At 40.3% G+C, this 20,808-nt stretch overlaps 2 protein-coding genes across 4 annotated transcripts; one reads left to right on the top strand and one right to left on the bottom strand.

Annotated features, from left to right (window-relative positions):
• Nucleotides 1-14,249: 14,249 nt before the first annotated feature.
• Nucleotides 14,250-17,761, top strand: LOC144700549 (Integral membrane Yip1 family protein). 3 transcript variants are annotated; one of them, XM_078571985.1, is made up of 7 exons: nucleotides 14,250-14,433; nucleotides 14,532-14,614; nucleotides 14,849-14,885; nucleotides 14,995-15,063; nucleotides 16,959-17,124; nucleotides 17,188-17,461; nucleotides 17,540-17,761. In XM_078571985.1, exons 2-7 carry the CDS (start codon nucleotides 14,561-14,563, stop codon nucleotides 17,729-17,731), a joined length of 792 nt encoding a protein of 263 aa, XP_078428111.1. In that variant the 5' UTR covers nucleotides 14,250-14,433; nucleotides 14,532-14,560; the 3' UTR covers nucleotides 17,732-17,761. The 3 variants fall into 3 exon arrangements, with proteins under 3 accessions (XP_078428111.1, XP_078428117.1, XP_078428102.1); XM_078571991.1 differs by having other exon boundaries at nucleotides 14,251-14,433; nucleotides 14,525-14,614; nucleotides 16,962-17,124; XM_078571976.1 differs by having other exon boundaries at nucleotides 14,251-14,433; nucleotides 14,525-14,614.
• Nucleotides 17,762-18,598: 837 nt separating this feature from the next.
• LOC144700541 (1-aminocyclopropane-1-carboxylate oxidase 3-like) lies at nucleotides 18,599-20,466 on the bottom strand. The gene is made up of 4 exons (XM_078571963.1): nucleotides 20,270-20,466; nucleotides 19,979-20,205; nucleotides 19,528-19,858; nucleotides 18,599-18,931 (listed from the first exon to the last, which is right to left on the bottom strand). Exons 1-4 carry the CDS (start codon nucleotides 20,375-20,377, stop codon nucleotides 18,668-18,670), a joined length of 930 nt encoding a protein of 309 aa, XP_078428089.1. The 5' UTR covers nucleotides 20,378-20,466; the 3' UTR covers nucleotides 18,599-18,667.
• Nucleotides 20,467-20,808: the final 342 nt, after the last annotated feature.

The raw sequence follows: 20,808 nt of genomic DNA, 5'->3' as shown, positions 1-20,808 counted from the left end.
AGCCGTAACCCCACCTGCTGCCAGCTAATGCAAGAGCACAAAGAGCAACATGCAGCGAAGAGTCCTCAGTAAAGGCTTGTGAGAAGGCCCACATTCAAGACAAGTTGCATGGTGGCATGCACAGCAGCATAGAGTAGTTTTCTTTAATTCATCAAAGACATGTGCACAACATTTATATAGTCACACGTATTTTTACTTTTCTTGATATGGGATTTATCTCTCTTCTTTGCAAAGCGCAGACGGGCTGAGCCGATAGGTTGATAAAATGATCCCAGCCCAACGGGCCACAAGCTTGAGAAAACAAGAGAGAAGCCATGACTGGGCTTCGGGCCAACCCGGCCTGAAGCACACATCATAATGGGTTTCTTTAGTTTTTTTGACCTAATATTGGTTGTCCGATATTAAGTAAGATCATACGATGATATTTAGAAAATATAAATTTTATATTTTTTCTTTCTTTCTTCAAGCTTCTGATTGATTCCAAACATGGAGGAGGACAATTGGACCCCGACGGGCAAATAACGATCAAGGATGGCTGATGGGGCCCACTAACACTGTTGCTGATGTGGAAAATGTTGTTGCACCATAGCTAATAGAGGTCTACAACTGCGATTTATTGCAGTTGTTGGATCTTCTTTAGAAGAGATCAAACGACTATGGGCAGATTCATCCATCTCTGCCCATGGCTATCGTCCTCTTCCAATTAGACAATAATTTCTGGTCGAGGAGGACCACCACATGCCATCCGATGGCTTGGGAGGACCCCAAGGCCCAGCCCATGCCATCCATGGATGTTAGAGCTTCTCTCGAAGCCTTAAAAAAGGGTTTACGCCCAGTAATTTTAGATCTTCCAATTGAGACATCCAACGATTGTAGGAGACCTGTTTTGAGGTTTTCCTTGCCGTCTAAGGGTGGTAACAGTTCCCCTGGAGGCTTGAGAAGCTCCAAACGGCACTGGCGGAGCTCCATCTTGCTATGGATTCATGATTTTGCAGAGGAAGACATACAAGGACACATATTGACGCCCTTAGATGGCTATTGACACCCCCAATATCTGGCTGCCTAAATCAGGTCGATTCAGGTAAACTGTTGATATCCCTATGGTAGATTTAACCTAATTTATCAAACTCATATTTTTGGATTGAGCTAGAATAACCTACCAAGTTCAATTTCATCGTATTTTAGCATATCAGTCTCGTTGCGTCATTTTCTCAAGGACCTTCTCGACACCCACGATTTCAACCTATTTTATTGCAATTTATTTTTCTGAAGAATAGTTTAAAAATACCAATAAAACATATCTACCTATATATATGATAAACTAGTTAGGAGAAATTTGAGGTGACATCATATCTCTCCTGATTTAGTTTATTTTGAATCAATAAAATATACTTGCTTTTGTTATTGCTGAAATTATTGCAGGTATACGAAATACTTAAAAGTATGGTGACATTTTATTTCTAATTTCAGATTTTTTATGTTCTCTAAATTTATTTATTTATTTTATATCTTACATTTTTGAAATAGATGTTATTGAAATCCCCTATGTACCTACCCTCTCATGACTGATCATGGATGGAGACTATAGTTGGAGCCATGTTATTCAGAGTATGAATACCCATCCCCACCTCGGGATGGATATGAGTCACAAATGATTGTTGGGTATCACACTCATGCTACACATATCCAGCTATCTAACAACATGGTCCTACCTCCGACCACTCCACACCTTATTAGTATTACGAGGAAAATCATAGTCAACGCCTATCACATCATGGTTTTCCTCTATAATGTCACTCACATTTCCAGTCTAGAGACAACTCTCTCTCTAGAGTATTACCTATGATCATTTTTACGGGGAAGACTACTATTTTCCCCAGCACTCTCATGGCACACCATACGAGCATGATGGTTCCCCTACACATGATCACACATATGATAGTTGGATTCAGAACTTGATTTCCACATATAATCTTGAACCTGATTTTTATGCATTAGATCCACAACAATCATGCTGTCTGTTGACTTGCAAGGCTGATACAAAACAATAAAATTTCACATCGCTTGGAGACAACCCATCCCACTATCTTGATTATTTTTCATGTTCTTAGATAGATTTCATTTTTATAATTAGAATTTTCCTTTCTTCCAATAAAATGCCAATGCCAAGGAGGTGAGCTCATAGGGACATGTTAGTGAGTTGTCGACCAATCCAACCATGAAGAAGCCAACCATGAAATCAAGGAGCTTAAAATATCAGGTTCTTTCTATCCCTGCTATTCGTTCCATGCATATATTTTATGAGAATAATTGATAAATGGGGGTAGATAAATTAATTGCATATCATGTGCTTCATATCACACCCATTCATGCGCATACACACTATCCCTTTCTAAGGTCCCAGCCTAGCATTTCTTAGATGTAGAGTGATCAAGAGATCTAGCATCTCTAGAAGAGTGTGGTGAACCATCTGAGAAAGGAGAGGTTGAAGTTGGGAACCAATCACTTCTATTATGATCACAATTCATTCTTGTTTAAGTGGTCCTTAGACTTCATACATCAAATAAATCTTATGGATGGATGATTGTCTTTTGATTATGACCTAAGATTACTTGGTTAACAAAATTTAAATATCATTAGTTTGCACCAAAACAAGTATAAGAAGATGATTTGTAGTTGAGACAGGATCATCCAACTTTGATATAGTATGCATGAGATTGAATCAAGGAAGACGATCTGATGCAGCTTTAGGCTAAAGTAGTGAAAATATCAAGAAAGGATTTTCTTAAAGATTTACTAACTTTTCCACTTTAACTATGATCCAAGTTAGGGTTTAATATTTAAACATACCCTAAGTTATTCTTAGAGAGACCTGTGGATAAATAATTCAAGGTTCATGGTCCCATATTCATGAATTTTTTGCTATGTCCAAGAAAATATCCTTCAGGATATATGTAAAATGTGAGGGTGTCCATGAAAAATATCTTTATATTTCCCTTTGACATAAATTCATTATCCCTCTCTCATTCAAAACCCCTATTTATCCCTTTATCTTTGAGTTCCCTCTCCTCTCGAGTGTACCTTGAATGGTGAGAAGATCCTCCCAGATTTAAAGGTGACACAAATTGCTTAGAACATGAATAGATTAAATGGGTAGAGAAGAAGTCAAGAACCACATTGATATATCAAGAAGTCAGACATCTGTGTTGCTCAAGGTGACTCATTGATGGAACCAAATAATGGTTGACTCAATTCTATTCTTGGCGATTCAATCGTTTACCTGTTTTAGTTTTCAATTTGAAAGGTCTATTTGAATTCATAACTTGTCTACGATGAGAATCAGATTCATATTGTGGATCATGGACACAATCTAATGTTACTCAATCATAGGAGCTAAGCCTCAAGATATATTCTTTATACATAATATATATATATATATATAGCTAAGTTTACTGTTCAGCTGAATTTCTTCATGTGGTCTCGAATTTGTCTAGGCTTGACTACCTTCGTGCCTTGCACTTCTCCCCTTGACTTTAGGACTTAGATTGTCACAAATATATGAGGGCTGGAAGCCAACATCTCATTCAACGTCTTGTTTAATATTTCATTGCTACAATATTTTCATAATAAAGCACATGCCATGTTTATAATTGAAGTCTATGAATATATTCAATGACTACATCAACTATGATGAAACTACGAAAGATGACAAATATACTTTAAAAATGTGTTATAAACATTATTATTAAAAGGATAATAAAGAAGGAAATAAAAATAGTTCAAAAAACTAGCACTATCTAATCCCACTCATATGATTAGTTTGGTCAATCCCATAGCCAGTAGTGTGGAGACATTGAAGAAAGATAGTGGGTGCTTTTTGTGTAATGAGTTCACATAATTGATCCATATGAATCCCTAAGTGTTGGTATACCTCTTTTTAACCATTTTGATTAGTGTCATGGTTGCACGAGTGGTCCTTAGGCATGATACACCAAAGAAACCTCTTAATTGCACGGTTGTGCTATAACTATGGTTTATGACTTTCTCTTCACGAGATTCCAAATCATCCAAGCTCTGATGAAACAAGTCTACAAGGTTATTTTGAGGTAAAAAATGTATAGTATGTTCTCGGTATTTGAGGAAATTGACTCAAGGAAGAAGGTGTATTAAATCTCTAACCAGGGTAATGGAATTATCGAATAAGTTGTTCTTTGATGATTTCACCGCGCGTTAGTACTAACCAAAATGACTGATAATGTTTTGATAGTTAACCATACCCGAAATCATTTGAGAGTTTAAGGGTCATACTTACATGAGAACCAATGATGATAAAAGTTATATGAGAGAATTAAATAACTACTTTGTATCTTCTAGTGCAGAAATTGTAGTTTGGCACCCTTTGGGCTAGAAGTTGATCCTATCAATCGGGATAACCCAATCATTTATAAATTAATCTATATGTTTCTACAATTAGTTAATAAGGTTGACTTAATAAAGGTTATTAGGCCCATTGAAGTTATAAAGTAGGCTGATACATGGGCGTAGAGGATCACACATACTATATATCTCTAGACGTTGGTAGATATACTATAAGTTTGGAAACTTTTATTAAATGTTTTCAAAGATGGGAACTTTAATAAAACTTTTGATAGGGTCTTTATGAAAATCTCTTAAAAAATATTCATAGAGGGGGGCACTCTCATTAAGGGATTGGGATTTGAAGTGATCATTCGAATGCTTGATTGCATCGGGCATTCTAAACCGACCTTCGCATTGGGTTCGGATCAATTTTTTGAACTGGTCCAATGTTCGAATCGAATAATCAGAATGGATTCGAACATTTTGTTCCAATCGGATCAAAGCGAATGTTAGAATCTGAAAACAAAAATTTATACCATTTTCGACTGCTCTTCCCGCCGACCCGGTGAGTCTGGATTCATGGAGTTCGAATATTGTGTTCATGAAGTTCGTGGAGTTTGAATATTATGTTCATGGATTTGAATATTCTTCATGGAGCTTGACAGGTACGTGAATCATTTGTGAGCCTCTTCTGCATTCTGCATTCTACATTGTGCAATGTGCATCATACTATGTCGTTGCCGTTGTAATCACCCAACTCATTCTGTATGAAAGTCTTATGAGATACTCTAGCTGAAGGTAAATGAGAATATTATCATTGCCCAAATCATTCCGTATGAATATTATCATCTCAGGTGATGATAAATCAATGCCATGGAAGATAATTTAGTGGTGTAGTTCACTAGTGAAGACTGAAAAATATAATATTCCCATGGAAGATCATTAATGAGTTCAATTCTGTAATTTAACTTGGAATGAATAAAAAATTAATACATGCTTCAAATTTTAATCCTGAATGAAATATCAGAGTTAAATATTGAATATAGCATTCTAGAAAGTTTGAGAGAAAGCAAAACATTGAGTACATATTCCTCCTCCAGCTGTTTTTCCTTGGTTTCCTTTTGATGCGCCATCCATAGTTTATTTTTTTTCTTGGGGCTGGTCTTCAATGGATAAGGACAGTTGAATGTTTCTGATGTGTATGTCATGGATGCGTATTCTAGTTTAATAAGCCTTGAATTTCTTTATTTTCTGTAATTTTGGTTTTAATATGTTTGATCCAACCCATCGTTTTCTGGATTATAAACTCAGTTCTTAACAGCATTTTATCTCAACATGTTTCATTTCCCATTGTAATAGCTGACCCAATGACTTTTTTAGAACTGAAATTGCTTCTTCACATTGTCAGATGAGATAATCTGCAGCTCTGTATCCACTGATGGATCGATTTCTCAACACCTTGTCTCTGCCTTTTCTCTCTCTATCTCCCAATCCCTTGTTTGGCTCTGACACGTTCTTATCTTCTCTCATTCCCTTCCTCTTCTTTCTCTCTTTCCATCTTGTACTATCTCTTCTCCCTCTATCACAACACAGTGGAAATTTCTTAGCAGCACCACGCCAACCCAACATTAAAATTTTTAATGTTGGTTGGAAATGGGATTATTCGTAAGTGTGTCAGATGGTATTTGGATCTCTGGGTTTGTTAGATGGCGGAAAGATCATCTTTAGAAGTAGATAGGATAAGTGTTCAATGACTGTTTCTTTATATATTTATGAGGGACTGTTATTTTTAATGTTGGGTCACTTTAAGAAGAAATGAGATCAAAGAGATAGGGTTGGAATGTGTTTATTCCATGACTCAACCATAGAAAACTATTTCTGTTGATTCCTCGAACGTTGAACACAGATCACAACTACAATTCTTTAATTTCCCGCTTCAGACTACGCCAAGAGAAAATTAATTCTCTTTGAAGTGAGTTACTGATTTCCAAATCATCAGTTGAGAACCATTTTATGTTCAATTATTATGCAAAGGCTCTCTATCTCTCTAGGACAGGGAAAGGGCATCTGAGAAAGGTGGAAGGAGAGAGATTGCAGGAGTATTTGATATCATTTGAGATCTGCTACCCCCTTTTCAATTTAATCTCTAGATCTCTCTGTAGCTCATAATTCATTACATCAATTCTGTTGCAGAAGAGCTATACCCCAAAGACATTGCTGATTCTGTTTAGACTTTGTGAATCATTTTGAGTTGATTTGTTTCATCTTTTAATTCTGACATTATTATCCATTGAGCTGCCTTTTGATAGTCAAGGAGACTCATCTTTTGGTTAGCCATTTGTTAGCAAAGAGGAGACATTTGATAGCTCATCTCCCATCGGTTCGCATCGCGATGATGAGCACATGCGTGATCAAACAAATGACAACGCACTAGTAAGGGGACTGATCTATCACCCGAGGGGTCGATCGCTACAAGCAGGCACTGTGGACCGAGGTCCAAGGTATTCTAGTATTTCAGGAAGATAAGTCTAACATTAGGGTTTTAATGTCGTTGATTTAATTCAGAAATAACTAACAATGTTTATGAAAATTTTCCACTTAACTTCTCTATAATGAATATAGGGCAAGTAAGGACTCGATCCACAGAGAGACAGAAATTTAACTTCGGAATTTTTATGAAGCTTGAAAAAAAGGAAATGAGTTTAAAGATGAGAGATATAATTTATGGAATTTTTCTTATTTTTAATTAGTTTATATAATTAATTATGGTTTAAATTGAATCAGAAATAAAAGGAAAAACACTAAAAATATTCTACACTAATTTTCCTAATTTTAATTCGCACCAGAAATTGAAAATAAACATTTTTTAGAATTTTCTGGAATTTAATTTACACCAAAACCACTAGACATATTAAGAACGAGAGTTAGAAAATTTAATATTTTTTTAGATGTTAAAATCACTTGAAATTGATTATAACAATTTTAGGGATTTTTCCTATTTTTGGAAATTTTAAATGCAGAAAATATTTTTCCTAATTTTTCCTAGTTCCCCTGATTTTTCCTATTTTATAAATTTTAAATGCAGAAAAATATAAATGTTACCTTTTCGGGCGATCATCGGTAGCTGCCATAGAGCGGCGGCGTTGGGTGGCTGAGCAGAATATTTTTAGGATTTTTAGAACACCAAAAAACTAATTAATTCTTTTAAAAAAGGATTCGACCAGTTTAATCCGGTTTGATCCTGTTTGAACCGGTTCGGGTCCCTTTCGGACTTCGCCAAAATTCGGCTAAGTCCTGAAGGGCCGCCCTTCTGCCCAGTGGTCACGTCGCTGTGGGCGCACATGACTGGCATGCAGAAGGCACTCCCGCTGCCCCTGGCGCTGCCGTGCAGCGCATACCACCACAAGACAATGGCGGTGAGGGGAGAAAACTTGGACTTAGAAGGTTAGAAATTGATTTTTTAGGTGATTTTTTTCTGGGATTTGAAATAGGAAGTGATGGGGAATCTAGGGATAGAGGATTCTGATCCTAGAGAGAGAAGGGCTGATCTTAGAGAGAGAACTGGTTGAAATGTGGAGATAGAGAGAGAAAATGAAGAAAGGGTGTAGAAGGTGTTTGAGAGGGAATTTGAAGTTGCAAATGGAGGAGAGTTTTTATGAAATTTTGAGGGAAAAAATAGGGATATGGATGAAGGTTTAGACAGAGAAAGAGTCGATTATAGAGAGAGAAAGTAGGGAAAATGAGTGTTTAGAGTGAGAAAATGATGGATTTAACGGGAAAATGGATAGATAATGATGGGAAAATGGAAATCTAAGTTAATGAAACCTCAGTGTAAGCTTAATGAGCCCTTAATTATGGATCCTCATATTTTTCTAGTATCAGGCATTTTTCAATGCAAACAAGAGTGATATTAAGAAAAAACTTCACTAAACTTAAATCAAGCATGTTGAACAATATGGATTCTAAAAAATGCCCTGTCCTGGTTGCCAGCCAATTACTAGAGTACATCCAGAAGGAGGGAAAATGAGGGAGAAAAAGAGTATTCATACATAGGAAGAATTACTAAAATACCCCTTTGGGTATTTTCTATTCTCTTTTCTATTTACTAAAATACCCCTTGTGATATTCAACGTCTTTCTTTGTAAGGCTTTTGAGAGCCCAATGGGCAGGTCAGGTAGTGGCCCATATCCCTCAGATTTCTCTTTTGAAGCTCCACAACTTCACTTGATCCTTTCAAGCCCCTTTGTAGAATATCTAAGCTTCCAAAATTATCCGATTCCCTAATAATTGTATCTTCTCATTCCTGTAAATTTCTGAACTTTTGGAACTATAAAATACTCATCAGCAATCAAACTGCTTGACTTCAGAGAAGTCAAGGAGGTTAGCAAAAAATAACCATAATGTGTAGAAATTGGAATTTATAGCTAATACATAAATATTCATTTAATTTAAATAATAACATGATGAATTCCCAATTAATAATACCAAATTCATCCAAAATGTATGAAAATAACCATGCATTTATCATGTTATCAGAAGGCAGGACCTCAAAAATACGTATGTAAGGTATGCACAAAGGTCACCTCCCCCCCCCCTCCACAGCAAGGCCATCATCGATAGGAACAAGCACGGGAGCACAAATTTTTTTTGGAGGCATCAAGAGAAGTTCCATTGTGCTATACACGATGAGTTGAAAGGGTTAACGACGAGAGATAAATCTGTTGCTGAGCTATTACATGGTGGACTGCGCACTAGGAAGGAACCCCGATGCATTTGGATTACCCTAAAGCTAATAAAGTAGAGCTTGGGCTGCTTGTATACATTGTGGACCTACCATGGAGCATAGAGGACAGTGAGGGTTTTGTTCAATGGTCTCATTTCTGCACACAATTTGACATGCTTATTCCAAGTTCGAGAGTAGCGAAAGAGTCATTTATAGAAGCATATTGCAAAATGAAGAATCAATATGCTGAGGAACTCACAAATGTCAAATATATCTCCCTAATTGTTGACGTGTGGACATCGAAGAATGATATTGAACTACTTGGCATCACTGTGCATTGGATTGTTGCCGAGTGGAAGTTGAGGAACCGGGTATTTTCTATTCGAGAACTAGCCCATGGCCATTCTGGGGAGAAAATGAGTGAAGTCATCATCTCAGTGCTCGTAGAATTAAGCTCACGGCTAAGGTATATTGTGTACCACTACTTACAATATTATTTTCTATATTTTAATGTTTTTTCTTGTGTTACAGGTCACTACAATTAGGACTGATAATGCTTCATGCAAGGGGAGAATGAATCCGTGAATCCGTCAGAGTATTGACACACAAGGTAGTGGTTATGAATCCGTGCTTCACACATGCATGTCATGTTCCCTGTTTCACAAACATCATTAACCTAGTCGTCCAAGAGGGGCTAGCAAAGCTTCACATTCAAGAGCAGGTGTTGCTAGAGGAGGATGATACCGACATGACTCAGGAGAACGTTCAAATGAGGGAGACATCTAGTACATGAGTTAATTATGTCTCTCTTTGGCAAGTTGTGTCTCAAGTTAGAGACTTGATAACTATGGTAAAGGGGTCTAATGAGCAGAGCTAAAAAATACCGGGAGATATGTGCAACCCTTGGGCTTCCAAATTGCAATAAATTTCCCCTTGACATGCCAACAATGTGGAATTCCACCCACAACATGTTGGAAGGAGTGGTGGATAAGAGGTAGGCTTTGTTCACCATGGCCCTCCTTGTCGATCCGCAACAATGAAACCTTCACATTGCTGATGACGAGTGGGACTTGCTCACTGAGTTCGTCAAGATTTCGAAGCCATTTGTAGATGCCACACACTCATCCACCAGGACAACCGTGTTGACAATACCTGCGGTTGTAGGTGTTGTTACGTTGTTGAATGGCCACTTAGAAAGATCACTCATGTACTTCAAAAACTATAATGGGAGCATGACAGAAGTGGCACGTGTTTTTCTCTTGGCCGCTATCAACCAAATGGCGACAAAGTTGTCAAAGTATACATTTGTGCTAAAGCGCAACATAGTCATAAATGTTGTCGCACTGCTGCACCCAATAGTCAAATTAGCGCCCATGGATCCATTATGACACTCAATCGTCTTGAGCTATGTGCACCATATGCTTCAAACAATGGCAGAGTGAGGAGCTGATAGTCCATGTCAAATGGTAGAGCAGAGGCATTATCGATGCCAAGCCTATCCATTGATATTTTCTCACAATGATTGAAGCTCTACATGATGCACAATTCCGATCATGGGTCGGCATGTTCTACGAATGAGTTGGATGATTACACTTCTTCTTCTTTCTACCCTAAAGCAGATGCATTCTCATGGTGGAAGGAAACTGGGGAATGATAGTCAATTGTCGAACATAGCGAAACAGTTTCTATCGATTTCGCCAACCTCTACCCCAACAGAGAGATTGTTCTTTGCTGGTGGGGACATCATCACGCACAATAGACACAATCTGAACGTGGAAACATTGAGGTATTGACAACTATGAAGTGTTGGTTGTGGCCGTACAAAACCAAGTGGAGGGAGCAAAAAAGTACTACTGACGAAGATTTATGGGACGAAAAAATACATTATCACAAGAAACTACAAAATCTTTGTAATACATTTCTATCTTTTTAAAGATCATTAATTCATCTCATTCTTGCAGATTTGCAAACCCCGAGTAGTGTTGTACATGAGCATGGAGCGAGGGAACCACATAAAAGAACGGGGTTGGCTGATTATTTGGGAATGTTTTACGAATGAAAAATACAATAACCCTTTGCCCGGCTAAACAAATTTTTTGTCCTCATTCGCGTTATCATTAAAAGGATGGTTTACTTATATGCATATTATTCATCTATTGCAACATCACCGCCATGCGATGTCCTCTCATTCGGTCCCCTCATGTCATCTCGTCCGGTCATGGCCCCTGGTCTCGTCAGTGCACGATACCGACATGATCTCGCCGCCATGTGATGTCCTCTTACTCGATCCCATCACCTCATCTCCTCCGGTCACGAAACGTCATCTCGGTCTTGACCAGGGACGTCTCCCATCTGTGTGGCCAGCGACATCGCCGCCATGTGACATCCTCTTACTCGATCCCGTCACATCATCTCGTTCGGTCACGACAGGTCGTCTTCCGGTCACGTCACCTCTTCTTGTTCTTGACTGGGGACGTCACCTCTCCACGTGGCTGGCAATGTCGCTGCCATGTGATGTACTCTTACTCGATCCCGTCACATCGTCTCATCTGATCATGGCAGGTTATCTTCCGGTCATGACATGTCATCTCGGTCTTGACCGGGGACATCACACGTCTGTGTGGTCGGCAAAATCGCTGCCATGTGACATCCTCTCACTCGATTCTGTCATTTCGTCTCGTCATGTCATGTCACGTCATCTCGTCGGCGCAAGTACATTGTCTCATCCGGGGACGTCACCCATCTGCTTGGTCGGAGACTTCGCCACCAAGTGACGTCATCTCATTCAGTCCCATCACGTCATCTCATCCGGACATGGCAAGTCGTCTCATCCCCTTCACAGTACGTCGTCTCGTCTGGTCACGGCACATCGTCTCATCGGCGCACGTAATGACATTGTCCTGATAGGGGACGTCACCCGTCCGCGTGGCCTGTGACATCGCCATCATGTGACGTCCTATAATTAGAGATAATTTACATAATATGGCTAATTTATAATGCCTACTTCCAAACTTATGCCTCTGTATTTCAAAATAATTAATCATGTTTTATGTACCTCATTAAATATAAAAGTTCCCTCATACAGTCTTCTTCAAAAAAAAATCCCCAATTCTGCATTTCTATTTTATTACCGAATGTTCGATTTTGTTCGAACTGTTCGAACAAATGTTCGATTGAACATGAACGAACAAACTAAATCAATTGAATATTTTTTTGAACTCGATCTAAATTTTGTTCGATCAAAAGATTCCAATTGTTCAGACCAAATCTCCAATAGATCATTCGGAACATTTGATCTGGATTCTAACGATCCGATCAGACCCGAACCCCGATCCCTACTCTCATTTGATACACATTCATGTCATTTTGATTGTCCTCTCTTTCTTATCTTCCTCTTCCATGAGTGTTGTTTCTTGTGAAACTAGAGGAAGAGGAGAATCAAATTTAGGATTGTATGGAATGTCTAGAGTCTAAATATTAGAGCGGATTGAAGGTGCTTACTCAAGGAAACAATAAATCTTAGATTATATTTTTGCAAAGGTTATCTTTTTATATTTTATCTTTTTGGTTTTCATATCTGTCTTTGATTAAATATTATGTTGCAGAATCAAGTTTGGGTCATATTGATCGAGGCTACAATTCCCAGAACTCTCTCCATGCCCTTTATCATCATATTTCATCACAGAGTTACCTTCTCTAGTTGCATCCAAAATGTACATATCTATGTTGCCAAAACTGCCAAATAAAACTTGGAATAACTCACAATCAGGTATTTTGTAGAGAGAACATTCACTAGTGTAGCTGTTCCTCCTCTCCCAAGCACCATAGAAGGTCTCTCTATGTCCTTGTGTTAATTCACAAATCACTTTTCTCAAAAAGCATTCATCATTTCCAATTAGTGAACCTCTTTAATAAATGAGATTCCATTCCTCTAAAATTGCTTAATTCAAGACAAAGTTTCACACACCACTCATTCACTTTATTCTTAAGAGGTGAATGTGAGCACTCTCACCTTCTACATCTCAACTGGGATTTTCCCAAACTGGTTCATCTCATAGACAATAGTGAATTTTTCTATGCTTGTATTGGTATTCCAAAGGAACATTGTGTAAGAATGGAAACTGTTTCATGAAGTATGGATCAATTTTGAAGTTGTAATTCTGATCTAATGGCACACTCACTTTGGTTGTTGACCATAGGTCATAGGTGTGGAGTGATCCATCAACTTCTTCCTCTTGTGCCTCGAGGGTGCTCTTTGAATTTGAAGCCAGGAGTGTCAGCTTAGGGTCAACTTCATTTAGAAGTCAAGAATATGGAGAAGGTAGGAAATAAATAGATTGAGGAGGTAAAGAGTTTGGTCCTTAAAAACAATTGTCACTGCATCGATGAGTGGACTCATACATATTTATTTTTTGCCATTCATGTTTATGCGGGGATAGTGAGAATATGTATACAATAAATGATAGCATTCATTATTTCAATAGTACTATACATAAAGACGATGATAATGACACATAATGCATGATGCATCTGCAAGTAATCTACGACTTATCACTTTAAAGAGTTAAAAAATAGTTCATTGCTCTTGATTAATGAACTCAAATACATTTAACACTGTTCTTACACATCTTCTATATTATCAAGTTTACATTTTCATATATTACTTAAAGAAATCATATGAAACATATATGCCCAGACAAATAAATGGGTAAAATATATCAAGATTATTGCAATATCATCATAAGTTTAAACAAACGTTCTAACACATAAATTCAATGAGTTTGAAAATATATAGTACTAACGAGGAGTCCGATTAATTAATGACTTTTCCAAAATATTTCACCCAAAATATTTTGAGGTAATTAACCAGATTTTAAATCAGGAGACTTTCATAACTGAGTAATTTAATGCAATGCTTAACATAGTTAATACAATACTTATTACTTAAACTGTAAAAAAGCAAATTAGTTCGTGAATCTTGAATAAAAATCTCAGAACACATTCAGCACTGAAGTCATTACACCATCACGAGAAAAATAAATGAGTTTAAAAAGTAATAACCGCTCATTAAATTTCTACTATTTATATCCTAAATGATTCAATAAATGTCTTTTGCCATTTTTTAGACGAATATTTCCTTTTTAATAGGTGTCTTCCTTTTGCTGGGTGCGCACAGCTTGCATGAAATTTGATTCGTACCTTGTTGCGAGATTGATACGTGGGGAAGGGGTTATGATTCTTGAGAGAAGTTACCAGTCGATGTTCTTGGGATCATCGAGGAAGTAGGGAAGAAGGAATTCGAGCGGAAGGGTTGGTGATACTGCGCCTGGTCTGATTTAATCAAGACTCGGGTAAGCTTTACTTTGGAGTAGATTTTGCCTTGGAATGGGCATCTTGGTGTAGTGTAGGTGGAGAATAAGTCTGAAGAAAGATCACCTGCAGAGAACAGTTTCTGGGTTTGAATAGATCGCCGCCGTCATGGACAACGCTTACGGCAGTCTGCCCTCCAGTCACCTGCTTGGTTCTGTACCGGTGAGTTTCTGTCCGCCAAGAAACAGATAACTAAAGGGTTTTTGGTTGGATTAGATTCCGGGGTTTATTTTACCTTTCAGTCTTGTCGCCGTGTTTTCTTTAGCTTATTTTGATGTTCCTTTCTTTCTCGCTTGAGACTTGGAGGGCGAATTTTTTCATTTGGGTGGCAGAAAAAAAAATTTAGACTTGTTGTACCCGAGTAATCTGATTCTTTATTTGGAATGTTACATGCAGGCCGTGATTCCTCAAAGCGAGAAATCCGAGACTCGAGGTTGATGTCTGAAAGCTTGCAATTTGATCATCCTGGCCCTCTAGTTCAAAATCGACTGTTAACCGGAATTTGATGTTTTCTTCGGATGACATTTTCTTTTCCCGTTCAGGCGCAAATCCAACCATACAGAATTTCCCTCCTGGCAATGGAGGTTATCAAGCTCCGGGGAGTTCTAATGGTATGTTGTGACAGATGCCATTTGTATTGTTTTTTGAAAGATGATTGAAAGAGGTTCAGATGCCATTTGTTGAAACTTGCTATGCCTGCTATGTGTCGTTTGATTGCTTTAATATTGCTAATTTACTTAAGTTTAAGGTCACTAGTGTTTGATGAAATGATTCTATCAACCTCTAAATCATATGACTGACATTATAGATGCTATTAGAAGAGGCCTTCGATGGCTTGCTTTTGGGATCACTATGAGGGGCGTCTCCTTTGGCTCTTTATTCCGAAGAGAAAACTACTTTATATGAACTGCAAAATTAGAGAATCGGGTTTATTCATGGAAGGGGTTTAATTGGAAAGAGTCATTATTCAAAACTTGATGTAGCTTCATATGGGGTAAAAGGGAAGCGAAGGGAAGGTGTTCCCCAGGTCGAAGAGTAGAACATGAATGGTAGGAAGAGCGGTTGAATGGAGGAGTCAGGATCAATCAGGGATAAGATACCTGGAGATGCAGAGAACAGTTGACGATTGTGGGGATGGGGATCGATTGAGGAGAGGGAGGTAGGGATTTGATTGGAGGGAACCCGGATGAAGATCTAGTGAGGCGATTGGGAGTAGGGGATTGCTGGATGGTTGAGGGGACAAGACCAAGACGAAGAAAAGATCAAGACAGTGAGCCAAGATGCTGATCTTACCTTGATTCTTTACTGCTTCCTAAGGGTAGGCCAACAAATATTTAAAGAGAAAGGAGTACCCTAACCCTAAACACCAAATGACATAAATCTCCCTAATGGGCTAATACACCCTAGATACCCTTGGTTATGGAATATTGTTTCAGTGCATCACTGAGAAGAATGGAAGGAAGCCAGATATATGGAATCATGATGAATATATTAGGGCATAACTTTGTAAACAGTCTATGGTTGTTGTGGAAGCCGGCAATACATATTATCCTTTGTCTACGTCAGCAGTAGATGTGGGATGATAGATTCAGTAATAATGTGAGAGGACCCTGTCCATTCCTTATTTTTGACTTTTGGCTGGACGGAAGAGAGAGAATAGGTGGCAGGGCAATGGGAGGAGCTCATCACCCTGGGTGCAGGGGATTACAACCTTAAAAATGCTCATGTTTTACTTCACTCTTTATGTCTTAGATAGCCAGATAGAGACATGCACTTTAACATAAAACCCCCTAATAAATGAGGGAATGACATTTTAACCCTGCTGTCTAACGCATAATTGAAAGGTGTTACACAGATTATTTGATGTCTGCTGTTTTGGGGAGGTCATCCTTGAAACACGTAGCACTCCATAGCTGATAGGAGTACATGGATGGAATAGAAACGAGAGGGAAGAGAGAGACAAAGAAGATGAGAGACAAAGGTTGCCATGAATGCAGATATAGAAGATAGATGGTCTGCCACCCAGAGATCGGCTGGATCGGCTTCACCCCCTTTGTCAAGATGAGTGGAACTCGCGTTGCCCGAGCGCTCCAGCTCCTGCCTCCAACTTTCACTCAAGAAACAATTGCCTCGGCCTGAGGAAAAGCCCTCTTACTTATACCTGTTCTCCCAAGAATGCCCCCTTTTTAGTAAGGGCCCGCAAGTGTCTCCTTGTGAGCACACCGTCTCTTGTAACTCAGAAAAAAATCTTCCCTCTTCTACGGATGGATAACGAATTTGTAATCATCGTTAGCATTCACAAATTTCATAATCTTCATTGGTATCCATGTTTAGCTGTGAATGAATAATGATGACAAATTCATTCATCATCTGACGGATGACAGTTTGTCATCATCATCTTTGACACCAAATCCTTATTATAGCGCTTTTTCTGCGAAGCTCGTACTGTTTCCAGCAATTTATTCCATAGCTCATGATATATCTAATATATAGCATCACTATATAGCAGAAAGTAACGGGCCGACAGCAACAAGCTGGGCTGGAGTGTTCAGCATTTCATCATACAGCCCATACTTCAATGTTGACACCGATGTTGTGGTGGATAGGCTCATGGGCTCTGTCTATCCCCTTCGGGGGGATTTCATAAGCAAGATTGATGCAAACCCAGATCTGTAAGCAAGGCCCTTCCTCATCCTCATCAATTCTTAAACGTTGACCTTGAGCGTTGACCTCAGATACGCGCCGGTTTGGGTCTCGACGACACTTGTGTTCATGCTGGCGGCCATGGGCAATTGTGCCGCCTATCTGATGGCCAGGAGGAAGGACCCGAGCTCCACGTGGAACTTCGACGTGTCGTATTTCAACTGGGCGGCAGGTGTGGTGTATGGCTATGCCGTTGCCGCGCCGGTCGCCGCTTACTTCTTGCTCCAGTACCTCGGCTCAGGCGGCAGCCTCGTTCGCCTTTGCTGCCTCTGGGGCTACTCCCTCTTTGTCTTCTTGCCGGCTTCTGTGAGTTGTTCATTTATTCATTCAATTACTTATCAAAAGTGTTGATTTTTATTTTTTATTTTATTTTCTGGGTTTCAGCTCCTGATGATGGTTCCTTTGTCGCTGTTCCGGTGGCTGATCGCACTCGTTGCTGGGTCTGTGTCGGCGGGCTTCGTCTCCTTCAACCTGAAGGCTTATGCCGAGGGGAATGAGCTCATGGTTTGGGTAGTCAGCGCCTTCTTGCTGCACTTCTGCTTTGCTGTGTTCTTAAAGGTTTACTTCTTTGCGTAATGCAGCTGTAGCTCAAAATGCATTTCTCTATCTCTGTCTCTTTCTCATCTCTCTCTCCTCTCTCAATGTCTGTCTCTATCAATCTCTTTCGCTCCCTCTTTCCATCTGTCTCCATTTTCCTCTCTGTCATCTCTTCCCTCTCTCAGTATCTGTCTCTATCAATCTCTTTTCCCCTCTTTCTACCTCTATATCTATATTTCTCTCTTATAATATCTCTTCCCTCTTTCCATCTCTATCTCCATATTTCTCTCACTCATCTCGCTCAATCTCTGTCTCTATCTATCTCTTTCGCACCGTCTTTCTATCTCTGAATCTTTATTTCTCTATCCCTCTCCCCTCTCTCCCTTCTCTCAATCTTTCTTTATCGATCTCTTTAGCTTTCCCTTTATATCTCCATCTCTATATTTCTCTATCCCTATCTCCTATCTCCGCTCTCTCCATCTGTCTATACCGATCTCTCTCCTTCATATCTTTATCTCTATATTTCTCTATATCTCTCGCCTCTCTCCGCTCTCTCAATCTCTGTCTTTATCGATCTCGTTCTCTCCCTCTTTACATCTCCATCTCTAAATTTCTCTATCCCTCTCTCCTCTCTCCCCGTCTATCTTTATCGATCTCTTTCGCTCCCTCTTTCAATCTCTATCTCTATATTTCTTTATCCCTCTCTCTCTCTCAGTCTCTGCCTTTATCGATCTCTTTCGCTCCGTCTTTCAGTCTATATATCTATACTTCTTTATCCCTCTCTCTATCTCTATCATATTTCTATCAATCTCTTTCTATCTCCATGGCTCTCGCTGCCCGTCTCTCTCAGTCTCGCTATATCTCTCGCCATCTGTTTCTCGTTATTCTTGCTATAATTCAAAGGGGGGCCAAACAAAAGCAATATCTGATTCTTAGACTCGTCTCACAAGCATAAAGAGCGAGGTTTTGTGCGTTTTAATAGACGAGGGAATTGAGGGGGGTGTCGGGCTGGTCTCGGTCCTTCATGGCGACGAACCGCGGCTCCTTGTCGGCAAACTTGGTCCCGGCGTAGACTCGCATGTAGTCCTCGAACTTGTAGACCGGGTAGACCAGGTTCGGCGCCGGTCCGATCACGGCGTCGCTCGACGGGTTGTAGAACGTGGCTATCGATATCCTCCCCCCGTCTTCCTGCGCTTGAACTCTGTGCGCTATGCTCTTCACTCTCCCGTTTGTCACCACCTGCCATCCCCAACAATCAACAAAAAATACGAAGAACAAACACCTGAGCAGTTCGCACATGAAGAATATTATGTGGGCGGTGAAGGTCAAGAAAGATGAAGAGGGTGACGAAGAATGAGGAGATATAGACCACGTTGAAGAGTATGAAGAAGGCGAGGAGGATGAAAAGGCAGGATATGAGGTGGATAATCAAGTAGATGAAGAGGATGATGAAGATGGTGTGGATGATAAAGATGAAGAGAATGAACAAAAAGTGATGATGGGGGTGATAAAATGAATGGGATGAAGTAGATGAAGAAGATGATGTGGATGATAAACAGGAAGAGGACGAAAAAGATGATGTGGATGATAAACAGGAAGAGGATGAAGAAGATGATGTGGATGATAAACAGGAAGGGGATGAAGAAGATGATGTGGATGATAAACAGGAAGAGGATGAAGAAGATGATGTGGATGATGAAGATGAAGAGGATGATAAACATAAAAAGGATGAAGAAGATGATGGAGGAAGATGAGGATGAAAAGTTGATGAAGAGGATGAAAAGCTGATGAAGAAGATGATTAAGGGGGAGGGGATCTGAGGGAGGTGTGATTGCCTCGAGCTGGTCGCCGGTGTTGATGAAGATGCCGCCAGGGACGGGGACGACGTCAACCCAGTCGGCGCCCTTGAGAAACTGCAGCCCGGGAACGTCATCCTGGAGGACGAGGATAATCCCCCCGGCGTCGGTGTGGGTGCGGAGGCCGGTGACAAGGTCTGGCTTCGGGCAGGACGGATACTTTGCAAACTTGGTGCCCATGAACGGCCCGGATTCCCCGGAGAAGGCCTTCTTGATGTAGCCTTTCTCCAAGCCGAGGTTCTCGCCGATGAGATCCAGCAGCTTCTCCGCCAGCTCCGCCGCTAACTCCTCGTACTCTTTGATCGTCTCCCTGTATATGAAATAGATGACGATCAAAAGATGTCGGAGATCTACATCTTTCTAACAGCCATAGCTTTGAACACAGCGATAGTCTGCTTGAGTCTTAATAAAAGAGACGGCGGAGTCTCACAGGAGCTCGGCGGAGATGCTGGGGACTTTTTCGGCGTTGCTTGCGGGAAGATGCTGAACGAAGAAGCATGTCTCCCAGTCTTTGTCGTTGACACGGCCGTTGGCAGCGGCGACTTCCTTCGCTATTTCGGATTCCTCGAACGCCGGCTTGAGCCACGCGTCGTGGTGCTTGTGGGTCAGCTTCTTCATCCTATCCACCAGCTCGTCGGGGATTCCATGGTTTATCACCTGCGCCAGAACAAACGGTCAGTTTGTTCATAACTCGATTATGGTTGTCGGCGATCGCCTTCACCTGGAAGAACCCCCAGTTCTCGCACGCGTCCTGGAACCTTGCCATCGTCTCCTTCCTCTTCTTCCCTTGCAGCCCCCCCAAGTCGATCACCGGCATCCCGTTCGCCATGCCCAGAGAGAGCGAGAGAGCGAGAGAGCGAGAGAGCGAGAGAACGAGAGAGAGAGAAGTGGGGGGTGGGAGTCTGGAAGATATGGAAGACCGCGTATTTATGGGGGCGAGTGGGGCTCGCGGAGTGAAGGAAAGATTATATGCGTGGGCGCGACCAATTAGTGCAAATGGGGCCCCCGCCATTACCTCTCTCATAGTCGGCGAAGATTTGACTGTCGTATGGCTTGAGGGAAGAGGATGGCGGCGGGAGAGGCGCTGACGGGTCAGACGCGCAGTGGAGCTTGTCCTGGTTCTGGGTTTTGTTCGCGCTAGGAGGAAAACGAAGAAGAAGAAGAAGACAACTCAGTAGATGCTCAGGATGCTGTCCGTGACGTACAAAACTTCGCATAAGATGATATTTTATCCTCCTTATCTCGTTGAGAGGAGTTGTC

Source organism: Wolffia australiana, chromosome 1 (genome assembly GCF_029677425.1).
Source record: "Wolffia australiana isolate 7733 chromosome 1, ASM2967742v1".
NCBI lineage: Eukaryota > Viridiplantae > Streptophyta > Magnoliopsida > Alismatales > Araceae > Wolffia > Wolffia australiana.
This window is presented reverse-complemented; position numbering and strand designations above follow the sequence as displayed.